At 41.6% G+C, this 15,807-nt stretch overlaps 1 protein-coding gene across 1 annotated transcript in view; it reads right to left on the bottom strand.

Moving 5' to 3' along the window:
• Positions 1-2,974: 2,974 nt before the first annotated feature.
• ZC3H12B (zinc finger CCCH-type containing 12B) overlaps positions 2,975-15,807 on the bottom strand; it is a 378,671-nt gene continuing 365,838 nt past the window's right edge. Inside the window, exons 6-9 of the mRNA XM_012738801.2 lie at positions 12,927-13,066; positions 10,731-10,965; positions 9,958-10,064; positions 2,975-8,794 (exon numbers count right to left, since the gene is read on the bottom strand). Of these exons, the coding sequence (XP_012594255.1) occupies positions 7,380-8,794; positions 9,958-10,064; positions 10,731-10,965; positions 12,927-13,066 (1,897 nt within the window). The 3' untranslated portion in view covers positions 2,975-7,379. The remainder of the gene's footprint in view (positions 8,795-9,957; positions 10,065-10,730; positions 10,966-12,926; positions 13,067-15,807) is intronic.

Here is a 15,807-nt window from a genome sequence, read left to right as displayed (position 1 = left end):
TGATTTGCCCAGGGCCACAGAATAAGTTAATAGGTTGGTATAGATCGGTGTTTTCTCCTAACAGCGTCACCTGGGTACTTGTTAGAAATGCAAATTATTGGATCTCACTCCTGACCTGAATCATAAAGGTTGAGGGTGTGCAGCAATCAATCTATGGCTTAACAAGCCTTTCAGGTGATGCTGATGTGCACTGAAGTTTGAGATGTGCTGGTATAAGAGGAAAAAGTTGTCCAAAGACCTGGATTACAGGTGAGCTCCACCACTTAACAGGAGCAACCTTGGGTAAATCAAGCCATGTTCTCTTCATCTGTAGAAGTAGGATAATAGGCTGGGCGCAATGGCTCACGCCTGTAATGCTAGCATTCTGGGAAGCCGAGGCAGGCAGATTGTTTGAGCTCAGGAGTTTGAGACCAGCCTGAGCAAGAGTGAGACCCCCGTGTCTACTAAAAATAGAAAGAAATTACTTGGACAGCTAAAAATACATAGAAAAAATTAGCCGGGCATGGTGGCGCATGCCTGTAGTCCCAAGCTACTCAGGAGGCTGAGGCAGAAGGATTGCTTGAGCTCAGGAGTTGGAGGTTGCTGCGAGCTAGGCTGACGCGACAGCACTCTAGCCTGGGCAACAGGGTGAGACCCTGTCTCAAAAGACAAAAAATATCAGAGACTGATTAGAAAAAGTCTTCGAACTATACACATTCAACTGGGAAACAGGGATAGGGGTCAAGGGAATGGAGCATAGATTATATTATTATTCAACAACAGTAATTGAGAGACTCGTCTCTCTGATAGGAATAATTCATCAGTGATGAAGAACATGGTTCCCAGGCTGGGTGTGGTGGCTCACGCCTGTAATCCTAGCACTCTGGGAGGCTGAGGCAGGCAGATTGCTTGAGGTCAGGAGTTTGAAACCAGCCTGAGGAAGACTGAGACCCCGTCTCTACTATAAATAGAAATTAATTGGCCAACTAATATATATAGAAAAACAAATGAGCCGGGCATGGTGGCGCATGCCTGTAGTCCCAGCTACTCGGGAGGCTGAGGCAGCAGGATCGCTTGAGCCCAGGAGTTTGAGGTTGCTGTGAGCTAGGCTGACGCCACAGTACTCACTCTAGCCTGGGCAACAAAGCGAGACTGTGTCAAAAAAAAAAAAAAAGAACATGGTTCCTGCAGGAACGCCTTGTTATGTGGTGTGGAGACTGTGTCAACATAATTATAAGAAAGTGACAAGTATTTTTCAATATTCCTGCAATGTCTGCTGGGGGAGGGACTAGTGGCTGGACCAGGAGATGGGACAGATTGATAGAGGAGGTGACATTGGCACTGTGTCTTCAAAGGCAAGACTTTACTGGTCAGAACAAGGAGAAGAAGAATGTCAAAGTCTGAAAAGGTTGAGAAAGAGCATGGTTGAAGGTACCAGTGCAAGGTCCAGGATAATTTAAACATGGTGATATGAAGGGTTTGGTAGGCCAAGAGGCTAGAGAGAAGTCAGTTGGAGAGGGATATGGCTAGAATAGTTGATTTCCCACCTGTGACTAGGGCAGAAGTATTGCCTCTTCATGGAATTCTAATTGTTCTTACCATTCTCCTTACCCTCATGCTGCCACTGCCCTCCAAGTAAGTTTTGTTTTGTTTTGTTTCTTTTGAGACAGAGTTGCTCTGTTGCCCAGGCTAGAGTGCTGTGGCGTCAGCCTAGCTCACAGCAACCTCAAACTCCTGGGCTCAGGTGATCCTCCTGCCTTAGCCTCCCGAGTAGCTGGGACTACAGGCGTGCGCCACCATGCCCGGCTAATTTTTTCTATATATATTTTTAGTTGGCCAGTTAATTTCTTTCTATTTTTAGTAGAGACGGCATCTTGGTCTTGCTCAGGCTGGTCCCGAACTCCTGAGCTTAAATGATCCACTTGTCTTGGCCTCCCAGAGTGCTAGGGTTATAGGTGTGTGAGCCACCACACCTGGCCTAGGAAGTCTTAATATCTTAATCTGTTCTCTTGAGTGTGTTTCATTCACCCACCAGAGTGCAAATTCCCCAAGACAAGAACTGTTTCTTTCTCTTATGTCTGCCTAGCCCAATATAGGCCTCGACTCTGTTTGGTACCCAGTAAGAACTTGATACATGTATGCCTAAGGAACGTGAGAGGAGGCAGCAAGAGTAAAAAAAGACATGAGGAAAAGGGTGGGGAGAGATGAGCACTCTTGGTCCCATGGAGGATGATTTTAAAAAGAGATATCAGATTTAAGAATAGCCCCTTCCAAAGACTCCACTCCTCCCTTTAGAGCAGGGGTCCTCAAACTTTTTAAACAGGGGGCCAGTTCACTGTCCCTGAGACCGTTGGAGGGCTGTTGGAGAGTGCGGCGCACATTCCACACATGTGCACTGTGGTCCCAGGACGAGTCAGCTGCTAAGCAGGACAGGCAGTGGCGGCAAAAACACCTGGCAGGCTGGATAAATGTCCTCAGGGGGCCGAATGTGGCTCGCCGGCTGTAGTTTGAGGACCCCTGCTTTAGAATGAGACTGGCCTGGAGTGCTGTGGACATTGGGTAGGAGGCTCCAGAGAGGCTTGAGGGAAGATACCACTGTGATAATGGGCTCATTGGTCTTGGTCAAATCTCTTTAGCGCTCTTTGGAGCCTGAGCTCCCACACTAGAACCTGAAGGGGTTGATGTAGCTAAGCACTATTTGAGTGTGAAGTGTAGGGTGCTAGGTCTTTTATGGCTCTTATATTCTGACTAAGGCTTAGCAGATGATGTCTCTGTGACCCTGAAGCTATTCAGAGGAGAAATTACAGGTTGTGTACAGAAATTAAGTTTGGGTCTTGAGCCTGCCATCACGTTCTGACCTACCATTGGAGGCTCAGCCCTGCCCTGCCCTGTGGGAAATACCTGTTTGACTAACACTTGGAGTTGTGTTAGTCTTCAAAAATTAGAGAGCATATACTTAATATAGTAAAATTAAGATGAACTCATATGGGTGGGATCCCTGCCCTTATAGCTTATCTCAAGATGCAAGTTGCTAGGACAGAAATGTAATATTTTAGGAGCAAACTGGAGTATATGTATTTGTGGTATGGCTTTTGTCATTGATGTTCTTAAAGAAACAGAGCCATGAGTGGTTAGTAGATAGTTTATGCAGTAAATAAGTGTGGTTACAGTTCATTATTGTCAGTGATACAGCATTTTCCATCACAATTATAGGTGAAACAAATTAAAACCACATGAAGTAGTCATAGCATATTCATGCTAGTCAGAACCAATTACAAAGCATTGCACATGCATTATAGGAGTAGACAAAACTGGGAAAGGGCTATATTTTCACTCACCTCTGGTTGGCTTTGTGTATTTTGTCATTGAGACTTACATTATGTTTGGGTCAAATAAAAAACCCAAAGAGATTTTATAAAAGTTTACAACCATTAAACAGTATTGTTTAATCCCACAAATGGATAAAGCAAACTACTATAGCTCAATGATACACAAACCAGGACTAAAAATAGTCAAATCTGCCTATGTATAGCTAGCTATGATACAATAGATGTTGAATACACTGAGTCTTTACAAAGGCATTGACTACTTTAGACAAGCAGGTTCCAGAAATACACTGGTTTGGTTTCCAATGAGAACTAACCATAGTGCGGTTTCTGTTGAAGACTATGTACTCCTCAGTATCAGACCCGAGGAAAAGCAAACTAGGGGAAGGTACGGAAGGGTTAGGAGGAGACCTGAGCAGGGCTCTTTGGACAGCTCAGCATTACTTTCCCTGTGCAGATCCAGACTTGGTTCACAGAGTAGAACCAAGTATATTGAAATTGGCCCTCAAAGAGGGTGTTTCTTCAAAGTCCCATACTTACAGCATAGATAGAATGGTAACTGAGCACCTCTCAAAGTGAACTCTTCTATGTTAGAAGAAAACTCGGTGCCAAAGGTTAGTGGATATCAATGTTTGGATTACTGCATAAAGATAATTTATTCCAAAATAGAAAATGAATTTTAGACAAGTATTCTTCTGGAAACTAGCAGAGAGAGAGAAAGAGAGAGAAAATCATGCTATGTGTTTCATTACTTAAAAGAAGAAAAGTTTTGTAGACCATTTCCATAAGGCATCTGCCATTCTCCCTTCCATACCTGGGCACCTTAAGAGAGAGTGCAGTGGCTCAATGTTAACTTTGAAAAGGCTCCTATTCCTTTGAGCTGTCTTACAGAAAGAGTGATCTGGATTGACCATGACACTCCAGAGTTACACTTCTCCTTTAGGTTGCAATGAAAACAACAACTAAATCACACACACAAAAAATTTCAAAATGTACAATCTAAGGCCTGAACAGGCACGGACTTGCTATGAGGTCAGAAAATCAGTGAAAGAATTAAAATTATAAAGCACCTCTTGCAAAATATACTGCTTCTCAAAAACCACACAAAACACTATGCAGTAACCCCTGCTGAGTGCTTGGAGGTAAGTAAGTATCCTGAAGGACATACGTCTAGCCCCGTGAAGGAAGCTTCATTTTATTATCAAGGGAGCTGAGGGGGTCCCGATGCTTCTTTGTTATTTGCTGTTTTATAATTACAGACAAAATGGAAAAATCAAGAAGTGCGTAGACCTCAATATAAAGAAAAAAAACCAAGCTGGATTTATGCATCCATAGTTGTACAGCTCCATTTATAGATTCTTGCAGATGATTCATTAACACATTTTTTACACAAAATCCATTTTGCAAGGACATATTAAATTTAATAGGCTAAAAAGAACTTATGCAATATAATGTTTGCAATTGTACACACAATAAATGTGCACCTAGTAATAAAAACACCTTGAAAAATTGTCTTTGTCTATAAACTACTGCCCTTTGGAAATAAAAGCTCCCTCACAACCCCTGGGCTACTTCCTGTGACACACAGTGCCACAAATATGGTGAAAATTCAGTACCAAACCTAGTTTAAGATGAGTTTTGTACATTTGTTTCTATACAATCAGGAAAAAAGAGATACAATTTGTATCAACAAAAGGTCATTTCTGGTTATTTGAGGCATTGCTCCTAGCCGCTTTGGTTCATACACATTTCATGAGAGGAGAATGACAATTGTTTTTAGGAAATAAATACATATGGTGCCTTAAAAATATTTCCTGTATTGGGAAGAGCTTGCAAATTTTTTGAGTTCTAAATATGAACATGTTCAAGATGAATTGCAGCTGACAAGATTAATCTTGTGCTTCCCTGTAAATTGTACAGATAGTGGATACTACAGTGCCATCGATGATTTCGGTATGAAGATGAAGTAACTGGCACAAAGGCATTAGAGTCATCTGAGATTGTCAAATACCCTGATTTAGACATGGGGGAGATTTAGAAAGTTCTACAAGTTGAAGGTGTGAAATGGTGTTGGTGTGAAATAACAAGCACTGCAGTGGCAACTGTCACTCTCTGGAACTACTTGATAGAAGATACTTTTATATTTTATCAGTATGCATGGGGATGGGAAGATTAGAGGGTAGGAGATGAATATGAAGCTGTGGTTAACTGAAGAGAAACATTGGTTGAGATACAGTATTAATCAACTTGGACAGAGACAGAAAGCAGCATGCAAGCCTTTATCAAACCACCAGAAACAACCCTGACTACAGCCTCACATTCGGAGTGTTTCACAGTAAGAAACATTTATAGGCAGTGTCACACCTTCTCATGAAGAAAACAAAAGGCCAAGGCCAGGCCTTCTCAACTTTCATGAAAAAAACGACCATAGAAGTTAGCAAGTTCCAGCTCAAGAAATAGTGAGCTGGTCATGGTTCAAAATGTTGAAATATACAATGGATTCAAAAAAGGGGATTCATTTGTGCAGCTTAAAAAAAACAACAACAAACACCTCTTCTAGAGGCATTTAGCTACAAAGGTTCCCACCCTGAGCAAGATACAAGTTGCGCAAAAGTTGCTGCCCAACCCAAAAGTCCTGCCTTCTTTAGTAATGCATCTAAGAATTATCTAACAGCAGGTGCATCCTCTTTGAATGGATATGAAGTGCATAACTGAGCCAGCTATTAGCAGAGATGCAGCATCCCCTTTTGGAAGCTGCCTTTTTTTCCACCTAGAAAGTCCCCTGGTTTTGTGTCCTAAAGGAATTCTGCTCCACCAATGATTGACCTTATTGCCCAAAGGGTGGACAGCAGGAGAAAGTGGATTACATGGCTATGCACTGTCCTCCATTACATTTCATCCTGTGATGTTGAATACTGCATAGGTCAGAAGTCCAAAGAGCATCCAATAGTCCCTCCTTGACAGAAGCTTTTGTATTCACCATTTAATGCCACATGGGTTTTGTCATTTCTCTTCTGGCTTAAGGGGAGTAGAATGTGATAGTAAGACCCTTGGTCCTGGTCAAACTCTTCTGAGCTTGTGTAGCACACATGTACTATGCTGGGAATTTGAGCTTAACCATCAGCTCCTCTGCAGAAGAAGGCTGTAACCTCATCTGTAATTTGCTGAGATGAAGAGACTTGGAAGCTAAGAACTGTTAATAAATGTTGGCAAGTAAAAGTTCAAAGGAAATAGAGCTGGTTTGCTCTGGTGCCTAAGAAAGCAAATATTGGCATGTAATTTCACCCTCAAAACTAGTTGAAACTGAAATATGACAAAGTCATCAAGTCAGATTAATGATCTATACAGCTGTAGACTAAGGACTGTGTAGAGCCTACCTTCTCACTATATAAAAGGTTATACAGAGATACACACATCTCAAACCAAATATATACATTCATACATGCAATATAATTGCTAATAATAGGTCTGAAATATAGCTCTAGAAGCTTCAATGTGACCCTATAGCGTGGTTAATAAAGAATTGATCAGATACTCATGCAATAACGTATGCATTTACTTTTAAATAACTTTAAATATTTCTATTTAAAAAACCTAAAAAGTTAATTCAATATACTATGTGATCCTGATGCTTTTGCTCTCTAAATTGGATACATCATCCATACTTTGTGATACAGAATGTGTGACTAAGAAAACGCTGGTAATAGAATCCCTTGGGGTTTCTTGCATTTACACCTCTCCCCCTAGGTTTTGTCCTCCATTACCTGCATGATGCAGTGCAAAAGGGCATGGGACTTGGAGTCAGAGGACTTGGGTTTGTGTCTTGACTTGGTCATTTGCTAGCAGTGAGTGTGACCTTGGCAAGTCACTTAATCTCACTGAGTTTCAGCTTCCTTCTCTATAAAATAGGATGTTAGTAAGACCTGCCTCACAGGGTTGTTATGCGCTTAAATGATGTAAACACTCTGTAACTTGTAAAGCGCAACACAAATTCTTAGTTACTATAATGATAGTATTAGTGTATTATTAGTACCAATATTCATATTTTTATAGAGGAATAAGTCCTATGTCATGTCAACGTGCAGCCCTAAGCTTAGCAACAATCAAGGCTGCCAGCTGCTGGGCATCTGCTGTGTGGGGATTCTTCTCCATCACTGCAAGGACGATGTTAGAAGGGAAAATATTGCAGAGGTTCTTGTAGGTCTGATACTGGTGCTCTGGGATCATATGCTCCCTGGAATCATTGCACATCCCAACCCAAGGATTCCTCCAAAGCTGTTCCATCTTTTCAGGCACGCTCCGTACCATGACTGGCTCATAACATGGTTGCATGAGGCTGCTACTCAAGGGATAGGAGTGGTAACCATAGGAGTCGGTTGCACAGGGAAGTGGGTCCCAGCTGGCATGCTGTTCCCGGCACAGAGGAGGTCGTCTTTGCCTCATGGGGTTGCTTTCATAGAGGCGGGAGTCAGAAATGCTATCCATCCGAGTCATCACCAGAGCACGGCCTGGCTGAGGGGTTGCCCCAGGAAGTATATTGGGAGGCATGGGGTAGTCTCCAGGGCAGTTGGAACGTGCTCCAGTTGCTGGGTGCTGGGGGAGTAAGTGGGGGACTGACTGCTTGTGGGGGGCTTGCTTAGAATCCTCTGGGCCATAGCTCTGTACTCGTGTTAAGGCTTCATGGTAACCATGAGGAAAAGGCTGAAGACGGTTCTGAGATGCTGAGCGGTGCAGCTTCAAACTGCCTTCAGGATGGGTATCAGCTACAGCCAAGTACAAGTTGTTGTAAGAGGAATAGTTGTCGTTCCTGGTATGGCTCATTCGGCTATCAGGACAGAGGTTGGGATTCCGGGCATACACCCCCCGGTCTGCTTCAGCCATGTAGTACTCTCGATTATGCATGCTGTTGATGTTTAGTTTGGAGAAGTCACCTAACATTGAATAGTAGCCATGGTCCCCCATGGACTCAAACTTTGGGTATTGCTCAGCATAGCTAATAGGGGTCCCGTGGCTATTGGTAACCAGGATGGGAGGGTACTGCATGCTGGCCATGTGCTCCAATGAGGACTTCTGGTGGGGGAAATGGGAGGATCCTGGCACTGGGCTGCTGGCTGAACGGGTGTTGAGTGCACCCACTGCATGGCTTTTGGGAGGTGGGATTGTGGGGACACTTAGGGCAGTCACAAGCGAGGGGACAGAGCTGGCCTCAGGCTTACGGGCAATGGGCAGCCATTCCTCAGGCTCCATAGCCATGGACCGGATGCTGGGATCTGATTGGCGCTTGGGTGCCACACGTTTGACCTCTGAGGTTATCTCACCTTTGGCACTAGACATCCCTGTGCCACACTTGGCCAGGGTACCTTCACTCATGGTTTTCACTGTGGACAGTTTGGCACTGATGCGGAGCTCATCAGCCACCGAACGCTGGGGTTGGTTGGCCCGCTCCGGATGGTAGTATTTGCACTTGTGGCCGTAGGTGCATTTTTTGCCTGAAAAATAATGCCTTGGGGTAAGACTCTCTCGTAGTGGTGTAACCCTCTGTGCCAGAAACTGTCATAACAATCTGGTCACTGTGGTAAGGGTTTTACTTTTTGGGGTTAAGGCAGAAAATTAACTGTCCATAAAGATGAGAGACGGACAACACCAAGGAGGCATCACACACTTTGAGGGTAGAGGGAAGAAGTGGAAAGTGGGGGAGGAAATTGCAGAGTAAAGACTAAGAGCTGAGCAGTTGACTAGGCTTAATTTTTCCAGTAACGCATTACTTTGCTTAGGCATAATCTGCATGCTGAGGCAGTGTAGAATAACAGAAGGGCAGCATGGTACAGTGCAAAGAGCACAGGTTTGGAGGCCAATCAGACCTGAGTTTCAATTCCAGCTATGTCCCTTACTAGCCATGTGATCTTGGTAAGTTACTTTATTTTCTGAGCCTCATTTTCCTCTTCTGTAAACAAGGTTCATAATCATGCTTATATTATAGGGTCATTGTAAAGATTAAATGAGATAATGAACATGAATGCACTCTGTGATTTAAATGTTGAGGACAAAAACCAAAGTACCTGAAAAAACAAAAGAAAACATCCAAAGTAGCCTCAGATCAAGCAGCCCATGTTGCACTGTTAGGCTCACAAACTTTGTCTCAGAGAGACTTGGGTAAGATTGCCAAAATACTCTAGAAAGCTATATTTTTTTTAAAAGCGAATGAACATGAAGTTTGGAGGCAAATTGGAAGGTACAGATTAGAAGGAAGGGGTATTATTAGTTGACAGAGGCTTGAGCCACCTGCATGAGAGACATGTTCTTGGGGCCAAACCCAGTTTGGCATTGCCCTTTCTGTTTCCATAAGCCATGTAGGTTTCTGCATTTCCCTGCTCCCAGCAACACTGCTTAAGACTTAGGCAGCTAGAGCACATACATTATTTTCACAAGTGACAACTAATCTTCCCTTCAATTCTAGTTACCTTTTCCTCATGCAATTTCTAAGATTTTTCTTTAAATACATAACTGAGTGCACATGAAGACACAGACTTTAACTCATAGAAAGTAGATAAGCAAGGATTTCCCATTGAAAGGGAAACCTGGAAGAGAAAAGTATTCAGAGTCCTTTATGTTTCCCTTAGTACAGAACGCAGTTCTACACACGGGTACTCACCATAAGGACATGGCTGCTTCTTATGCTCAGGAACAACAGGTCTCTTTCTTAAGAAATTTTCAAGGCTTGGGCCATGGCGTCCTAAAGGATCATCTGGAGGCATAAATCTGAAAGCAAGCAAACCAGGGGTGAACGTCTTCCTTTCTGTCCCCACTACCCTTTACCAGGAGTTCAGACCTCCATTACCTCTTGCTTGTTCTGTTGTCACAGTGTTCTGATGGTCCTTCCTGCCTCAAGTCTATCTTCTGCTAATCTGGCAGTTCTTCCCAGTTCCCACTTCTTCCCTTGGTTCCCACTTGAACATACAGAAAGGATGATTTTCTCTGTATATCATTCTTCCATGAACTATATGTGCCAGCCATACTGGCATTACTGCTGGTTCCCCCAACATGCTACCCACTTTCTCACCTTCATAGTTTTATTCATGATTTCTTCTTCACCCAGTCATGCCTAGCAGCCCCCTTTCCTCTCTAAACTGCATCTCAAATATCATCTCCTTGGGGAGGCCTTTTCCTATTGCTTCATATAGACAAAGCAATTTTAAAAAACTTTAACTGTAGCACTTATCACAACACTTTTGGTTGTCTCTTTCTTTTCTTCACTACACTTTGCATCCCATAAGGGTGAATCCTATTTTTTATCCAGCCTTTTATCTCCATGGCAACCAGTGTAATGTATGGTACACAGTAAGTGTTCAGTAAATGTTTATTGAAATGAAATGAAATCTATTCCTACTGATAACTAGGTTATAGGCCCACTGGAAAGAAACGCACTTGTCATTCACAAAAGAATACATCAGCAACCGCTCCTCGATAAACTTCTTCCATTCTGGCTTTTCGACTTGAAGGTCCCGGTAGTTATCATTGGACACAATGATGCCATCAGAATCAAAAGCCAGTTTGACTATGAACCGATCATCATAGCAGACAACCCTCCTGCCCTGGACTCTTCGGGATGGCGTGAAGACAAGAATCTTTTCCTTCTCCAGTTTACGTAGAATATCTTGATCTGTCGAAATTGAAATATGGTTATATTCTACCAAAGCAGAAACATCTTTGGAAATTAACAACATTGTCTACATATTACAAATACAAAAGTTGGTACTAGATCAATATATTATTTGCCCTTAGAGGGAAAGCGGGCTATCTTTCTGGTTGGATTCTAACCTTAGGCATGTCACCTTCACCTTTGGACTTCGGGTTCTTTTTCAATGAAATGAAGGAACTGGATTCAATGACATCTACGTTTTAAAAACTACCATGAAGAGTGAGAAGTAACACTGATATACTAGCATTTTTGATGCTTGTTTTGCCATTTAGCCAAAGCACCAGCTTTTTGGCTCACGCCTGTAATCCTAGCTCTCTGGGAGGCCTAGACGGGAGGATTGCTCAAGGTCAGGAGTTTGAAACCAGCCTGAGCAAGAGCAAGACCCCGTCTCTACTAAAAATAGAAAGAAATGAATTGGCCAACTAAAAATATATAGAAAAAATTAGCCGGGCATGGTGGTGCATGCCTGTAGTCCCAGCTACTCGGGAGGCTGAGGCGAGAGGATCGCTTGAGCCCAGGAGTCTGAGGTTGTTGTGAACTAGGCTGATGCCACAGCACTCTAGCCAGGATGGCAGAGTGAGACTCTGTCTCAAAACACACACACACACAAACAAACAAACAAAACAAAACAAAAAAACCAGGGCAGTATGCTGAGGATGTGTCTGTCAGGAAGAGAATATACCATCACTCCTAGGGACTTACATTTTGGGCTTCTGCTTGAAGAAAAGCCAGAACTAAGGTGAAACATTAAACTATAACATCTAAGTATTGACCCCCTTTCCTTTTGCGCTCCTAATTCCTGGGGAGAGAAAGCTTGCTGGCTGGGCATGAGCCTATTCAGCAGATGGCAAATAGCTGCACATACAGCTCAGCCTGCCATTCATTAGGCACATCAGGCAAGAGCTGATACTCAGAGGATTGGAGCCTATATGCTCTCAAATGGTGTAAATAGCACATACTTCAGATACTGTTATAAGTGAATGTAATGACCCTACTTCCACTTGGATCGCATCATGACTTTTGTGGACCTTAAGCACTTTTGCCTTCACGGGCCCCCTTACTCCATAAAGAAATAGTAAACATTTTATTCTACAACTACAGTGGTATAAAGCCAAATATAATCAAGCTAGGTATATCACTTTCTATTCACTTTTATTATATTTTATTTTTTCTTCTGATGTGAAAATAAAGACTTTCCATGGGACTTTAACAGTATCATCAGCCATCAGAGCTGAACCTACTATGCCTCATGGATAAGTTGGCTCTGACTGACATGGGACTTTCCTCTCTCTTTATTTTACCCCATGATTTGCAAGCCCCACAATTACTTCACTGGTGCAGAATGAGATCCATTGTCTACCATGATGTCTTTAGTCTCTTGAAAAATTCAGTCCATATTCATAACCGGATTCATCTCCCTTTAGTCTGAAGTCTACAGTCAAATAGAAAAGAACTCCTTTGTGCTTTATCCTTTGTGCTTTATAAAGCTTTGTGCTTTATCCTTTACTGAATTGAAGTTTTCTCCATTTAACTGCCATGTGCAACAAAACAATGATGGTTATATTTGGATCACTTTATCAAAAATATGCCTAATAGGCAGGGCATGGTGTTGCATGCCTGTAGTCCCAGCTACCTGGGAGGCTGAGGCAGGAGGATCGCTTGAGCCCAAGAGTTTGAGGTTGCTGTGAACTAGGCTGATGCCACGGCACTCTAGCCCGGAAAACAGAGTAAGTCTCTGTCTCAAAAAAAAAAAAAAAAAAAAAAAAAAGGAAAGAAAAAGAAAAAAAAAAAGAAAAGAAAAGTTTATATATACTTAACAACTTAGAAAAATAATTATCTAAATTGAGACCATCATCCCCTCCCCAAACTATCTTGTTAGTTTTGCCTCTAGATGAGAAGAAATGTCTTATTTTAGATAGTACCTGTAATTGGTGCGTCAGGGCGGGATTGCTCCTTTCTCCATGCAGGCACAAATACAGTAATATCTTTATGGCCTTTATCTAGAAACCAATCCACAGCAAGTTGTATTCCTCTGCAGGAGAATTCTTCTTTATTCCCATGACTTTAGGAAGATAGAGAATAAGAGGAGAGAGGACTGACAATAAATAGCAAAGAAATACCCAAAACAGGCTTTTTCTTAGTACCAAGGAATTAAGAAGAGACATTGTCTTTCTTGATGCCAATGGATGTATTCTTTTTATAAAAGCAATTTAAATTTTTCTTATTCAATTGTTACAAATATTGCCATCATTATTACAAACTTTACTCAAGGCTATGGATGGTTAATAACAACTCTCAATTTATTGCAGCCCTGGGGCTATCTCCTGTCACTAGTTCCATTTTTCTCCTCTTTTTCTGTTTCTACTACTACCTTCTTTTCAAAGATTCAGATATTCACAACAGATGAAAAAAGAAGAGGTGTTATCAAAAATATGCTTAATAAAAATATTTTATGTACACTTAACAACTTAGAAAAATAATTATCTTAATTGAGACCATCAACCTCTCCCTAAATTATCTTGCTAGCTTCTATGTTTTTGTTTTTTTTTTGAGACAGAGTCTTGCTCTGTTGCCCAGGCTAGAGTGCCGTGGCGTCAGCCTAGCTCACAGCAACCTCCAACTCCTGGGCTCAAGAGATCCTCCTGCCTCAGCCTCTCAAATAGCTGGGACTACAGGCATGCATCACTGTGCCTGGCTAATTTTTTCTATATATTTTTAGTTGGCCAATTAATTTCTTTCTATTTTTAGTAGAGACAGGGTCTCGCTCTTACTCAGGCTGGTCTCGAACTCCTGAGCTCAGGCGATCCTCCCGCCTTGGCCTCCCAGAGTGCTAGGATTACAGGTATGAGCCACTGCGCCCGGCCTTTACATAACTTCTTTATGTAAAGAAGTTGACATAAAGTTTATATGGACAATTAATTGGAGATGAATCTTAAGCACATATATGTTAATCTTAAAAAAATAACATTGACAGCAAAAAAGACACAAAAATGCTCACTGAAAATGCTTCTCACATATGCCCATTTAATTGGTATAATATACCAACAAAAATTTTGTATTCTTAAAAATTTTAAGATGTGGTCCACATGCAAAATCCTGTTAAAAGAAAGGAAAGATAAAAAAAATTTAAGATGTGGGAAATGCTCACAATATAATTCTAAAAAAGAAAGGAAAGAATACAGACTATATATAATGCAATCCCAATTTTGTAGAAGAAAGTCAATTTAAAGGTCAGAAAAAACATCAGAAATACACCAAAATATTAATAAAAATTATTATTCTGTAAGTGACTTATTTTCTTCGTCTAATTCCAACATTTTTTCAAAAAAGCAAGTATTCTTTTTGTAATCAGAACATGATATAAAAACAAAGAATTATATTAAAATTACTTATAAGAACAAACATTGTGAAAACTTAAAAGCTAAATAGAATTCATTGGAATAGAAATTGGAAGAGGGAAAATTAGCAGATAAATTGGAGCAAGATATATTTGCCACTTTTTTTTTTTTTTTTTGAGACAGAGTCTCACTCTGTTGCCTGGGCTAGAGTGAGTGCCGTGGCGTCAGCCTGGCTCACAGCAACCTCAAACTCCTGGGCTCAAGGGATCCTCCTGCCTCAGCCTCCCGAGTAGTTGGGACTACAGACATGTGCCACCATGCCCGGATAATTTTTTCTATATGTTTTTAGTTGCCTGGCTAATTTCTTTCTATTTTTAGTAGAGACTGGGGTCTCGCTTTTGCTCAGATGGGTTTCCAACTCCTGACCTGGAGCGATCCTCTCATGTCGGCCTCCCAGAATGGTAGGATTACAGGCGTGAGCCACCACGCCCGGCCCTGCCATCATCTTAAAAACTAAAAAATGGTGCATTAGATTTGTACCTAGTTTGTGAAAATTATGTATTTTAGCATGGTATCTCATACTCTGACATACATAAATTACACTAAATTTAGTTAATTAAACCGCTTGGGTGATAAAATAAATTGGCATAATTACACCAATTCTATTACAATCAAGTGGATATTGTCTGTCAAACAAGACTGATCAGAAGAAAAGAACTTGGCCGGGAGTGGTGGCTCACGCCTGTAATCCTAGCACCCTGGGAAGCCGAGGTGGGAGGATTGCTCGAGGTCAGGAGTTTGAAACCAGCCTGAGTGAGACCCCATCTCTATTAAAAATAGAAAGAAATCAATTGGCTAACTAAAAATATATATAGAAAAAATTAGCCAGGCATGGTGGCGCATGCCTGTAGTCCCAGCTACTCAGGAGGCTGAGGCAGTAGGATCACTTGAGCCCAGGAGATTGAGGTTGCTGTGAGCTAGGCTGATGCCATGGCACTCACTCTAGCCTGAGCAACAAAGTGAGACTCTGTCTAAAAAAAAAAAAAAAAAAAGAAGAAGAAGAAAAGAACTGTTTTGTTAGAAGGTTAATTGAGATCAGTGAGATCAGGTGATGGGGCTTCTCACTTTAGATTCCTCACCTTCTCACTGTAATTAGTTCACTCAACTACAACAGATATTAGATCCAAGTATATTGTTCCCTTTGGGTGAATTCATATATAATCTCAGGGGTCTCATGAATTCATACGCTGCAAGACTTCCCACTGTCTTATCACTCTTGAGGCACACTGTGAAAATTTATTAAATGTGTTTGTTAACATTTCCAAGCATAAGCTAATCATGTTTAAACATCCCCAGTGAGTACCATAAAGCAATTATACTACTCTACTGAAAGTTGAAAGCATGTAAGAAACAAAAGGAAAAATAGATTTAACTGCCAATAAACTCCAAGGTAGCCTTAGAGATG

Source organism: Microcebus murinus, chromosome X (genome assembly GCF_040939455.1).
Source record: "Microcebus murinus isolate Inina chromosome X, M.murinus_Inina_mat1.0, whole genome shotgun sequence".
Lineage (NCBI taxonomy): Eukaryota > Metazoa > Chordata > Mammalia > Primates > Cheirogaleidae > Microcebus > Microcebus murinus.
The sequence above is the reverse complement of the archived record's forward strand: the minus strand, read 5'-3'. Positions and strand labels throughout refer to the sequence as shown.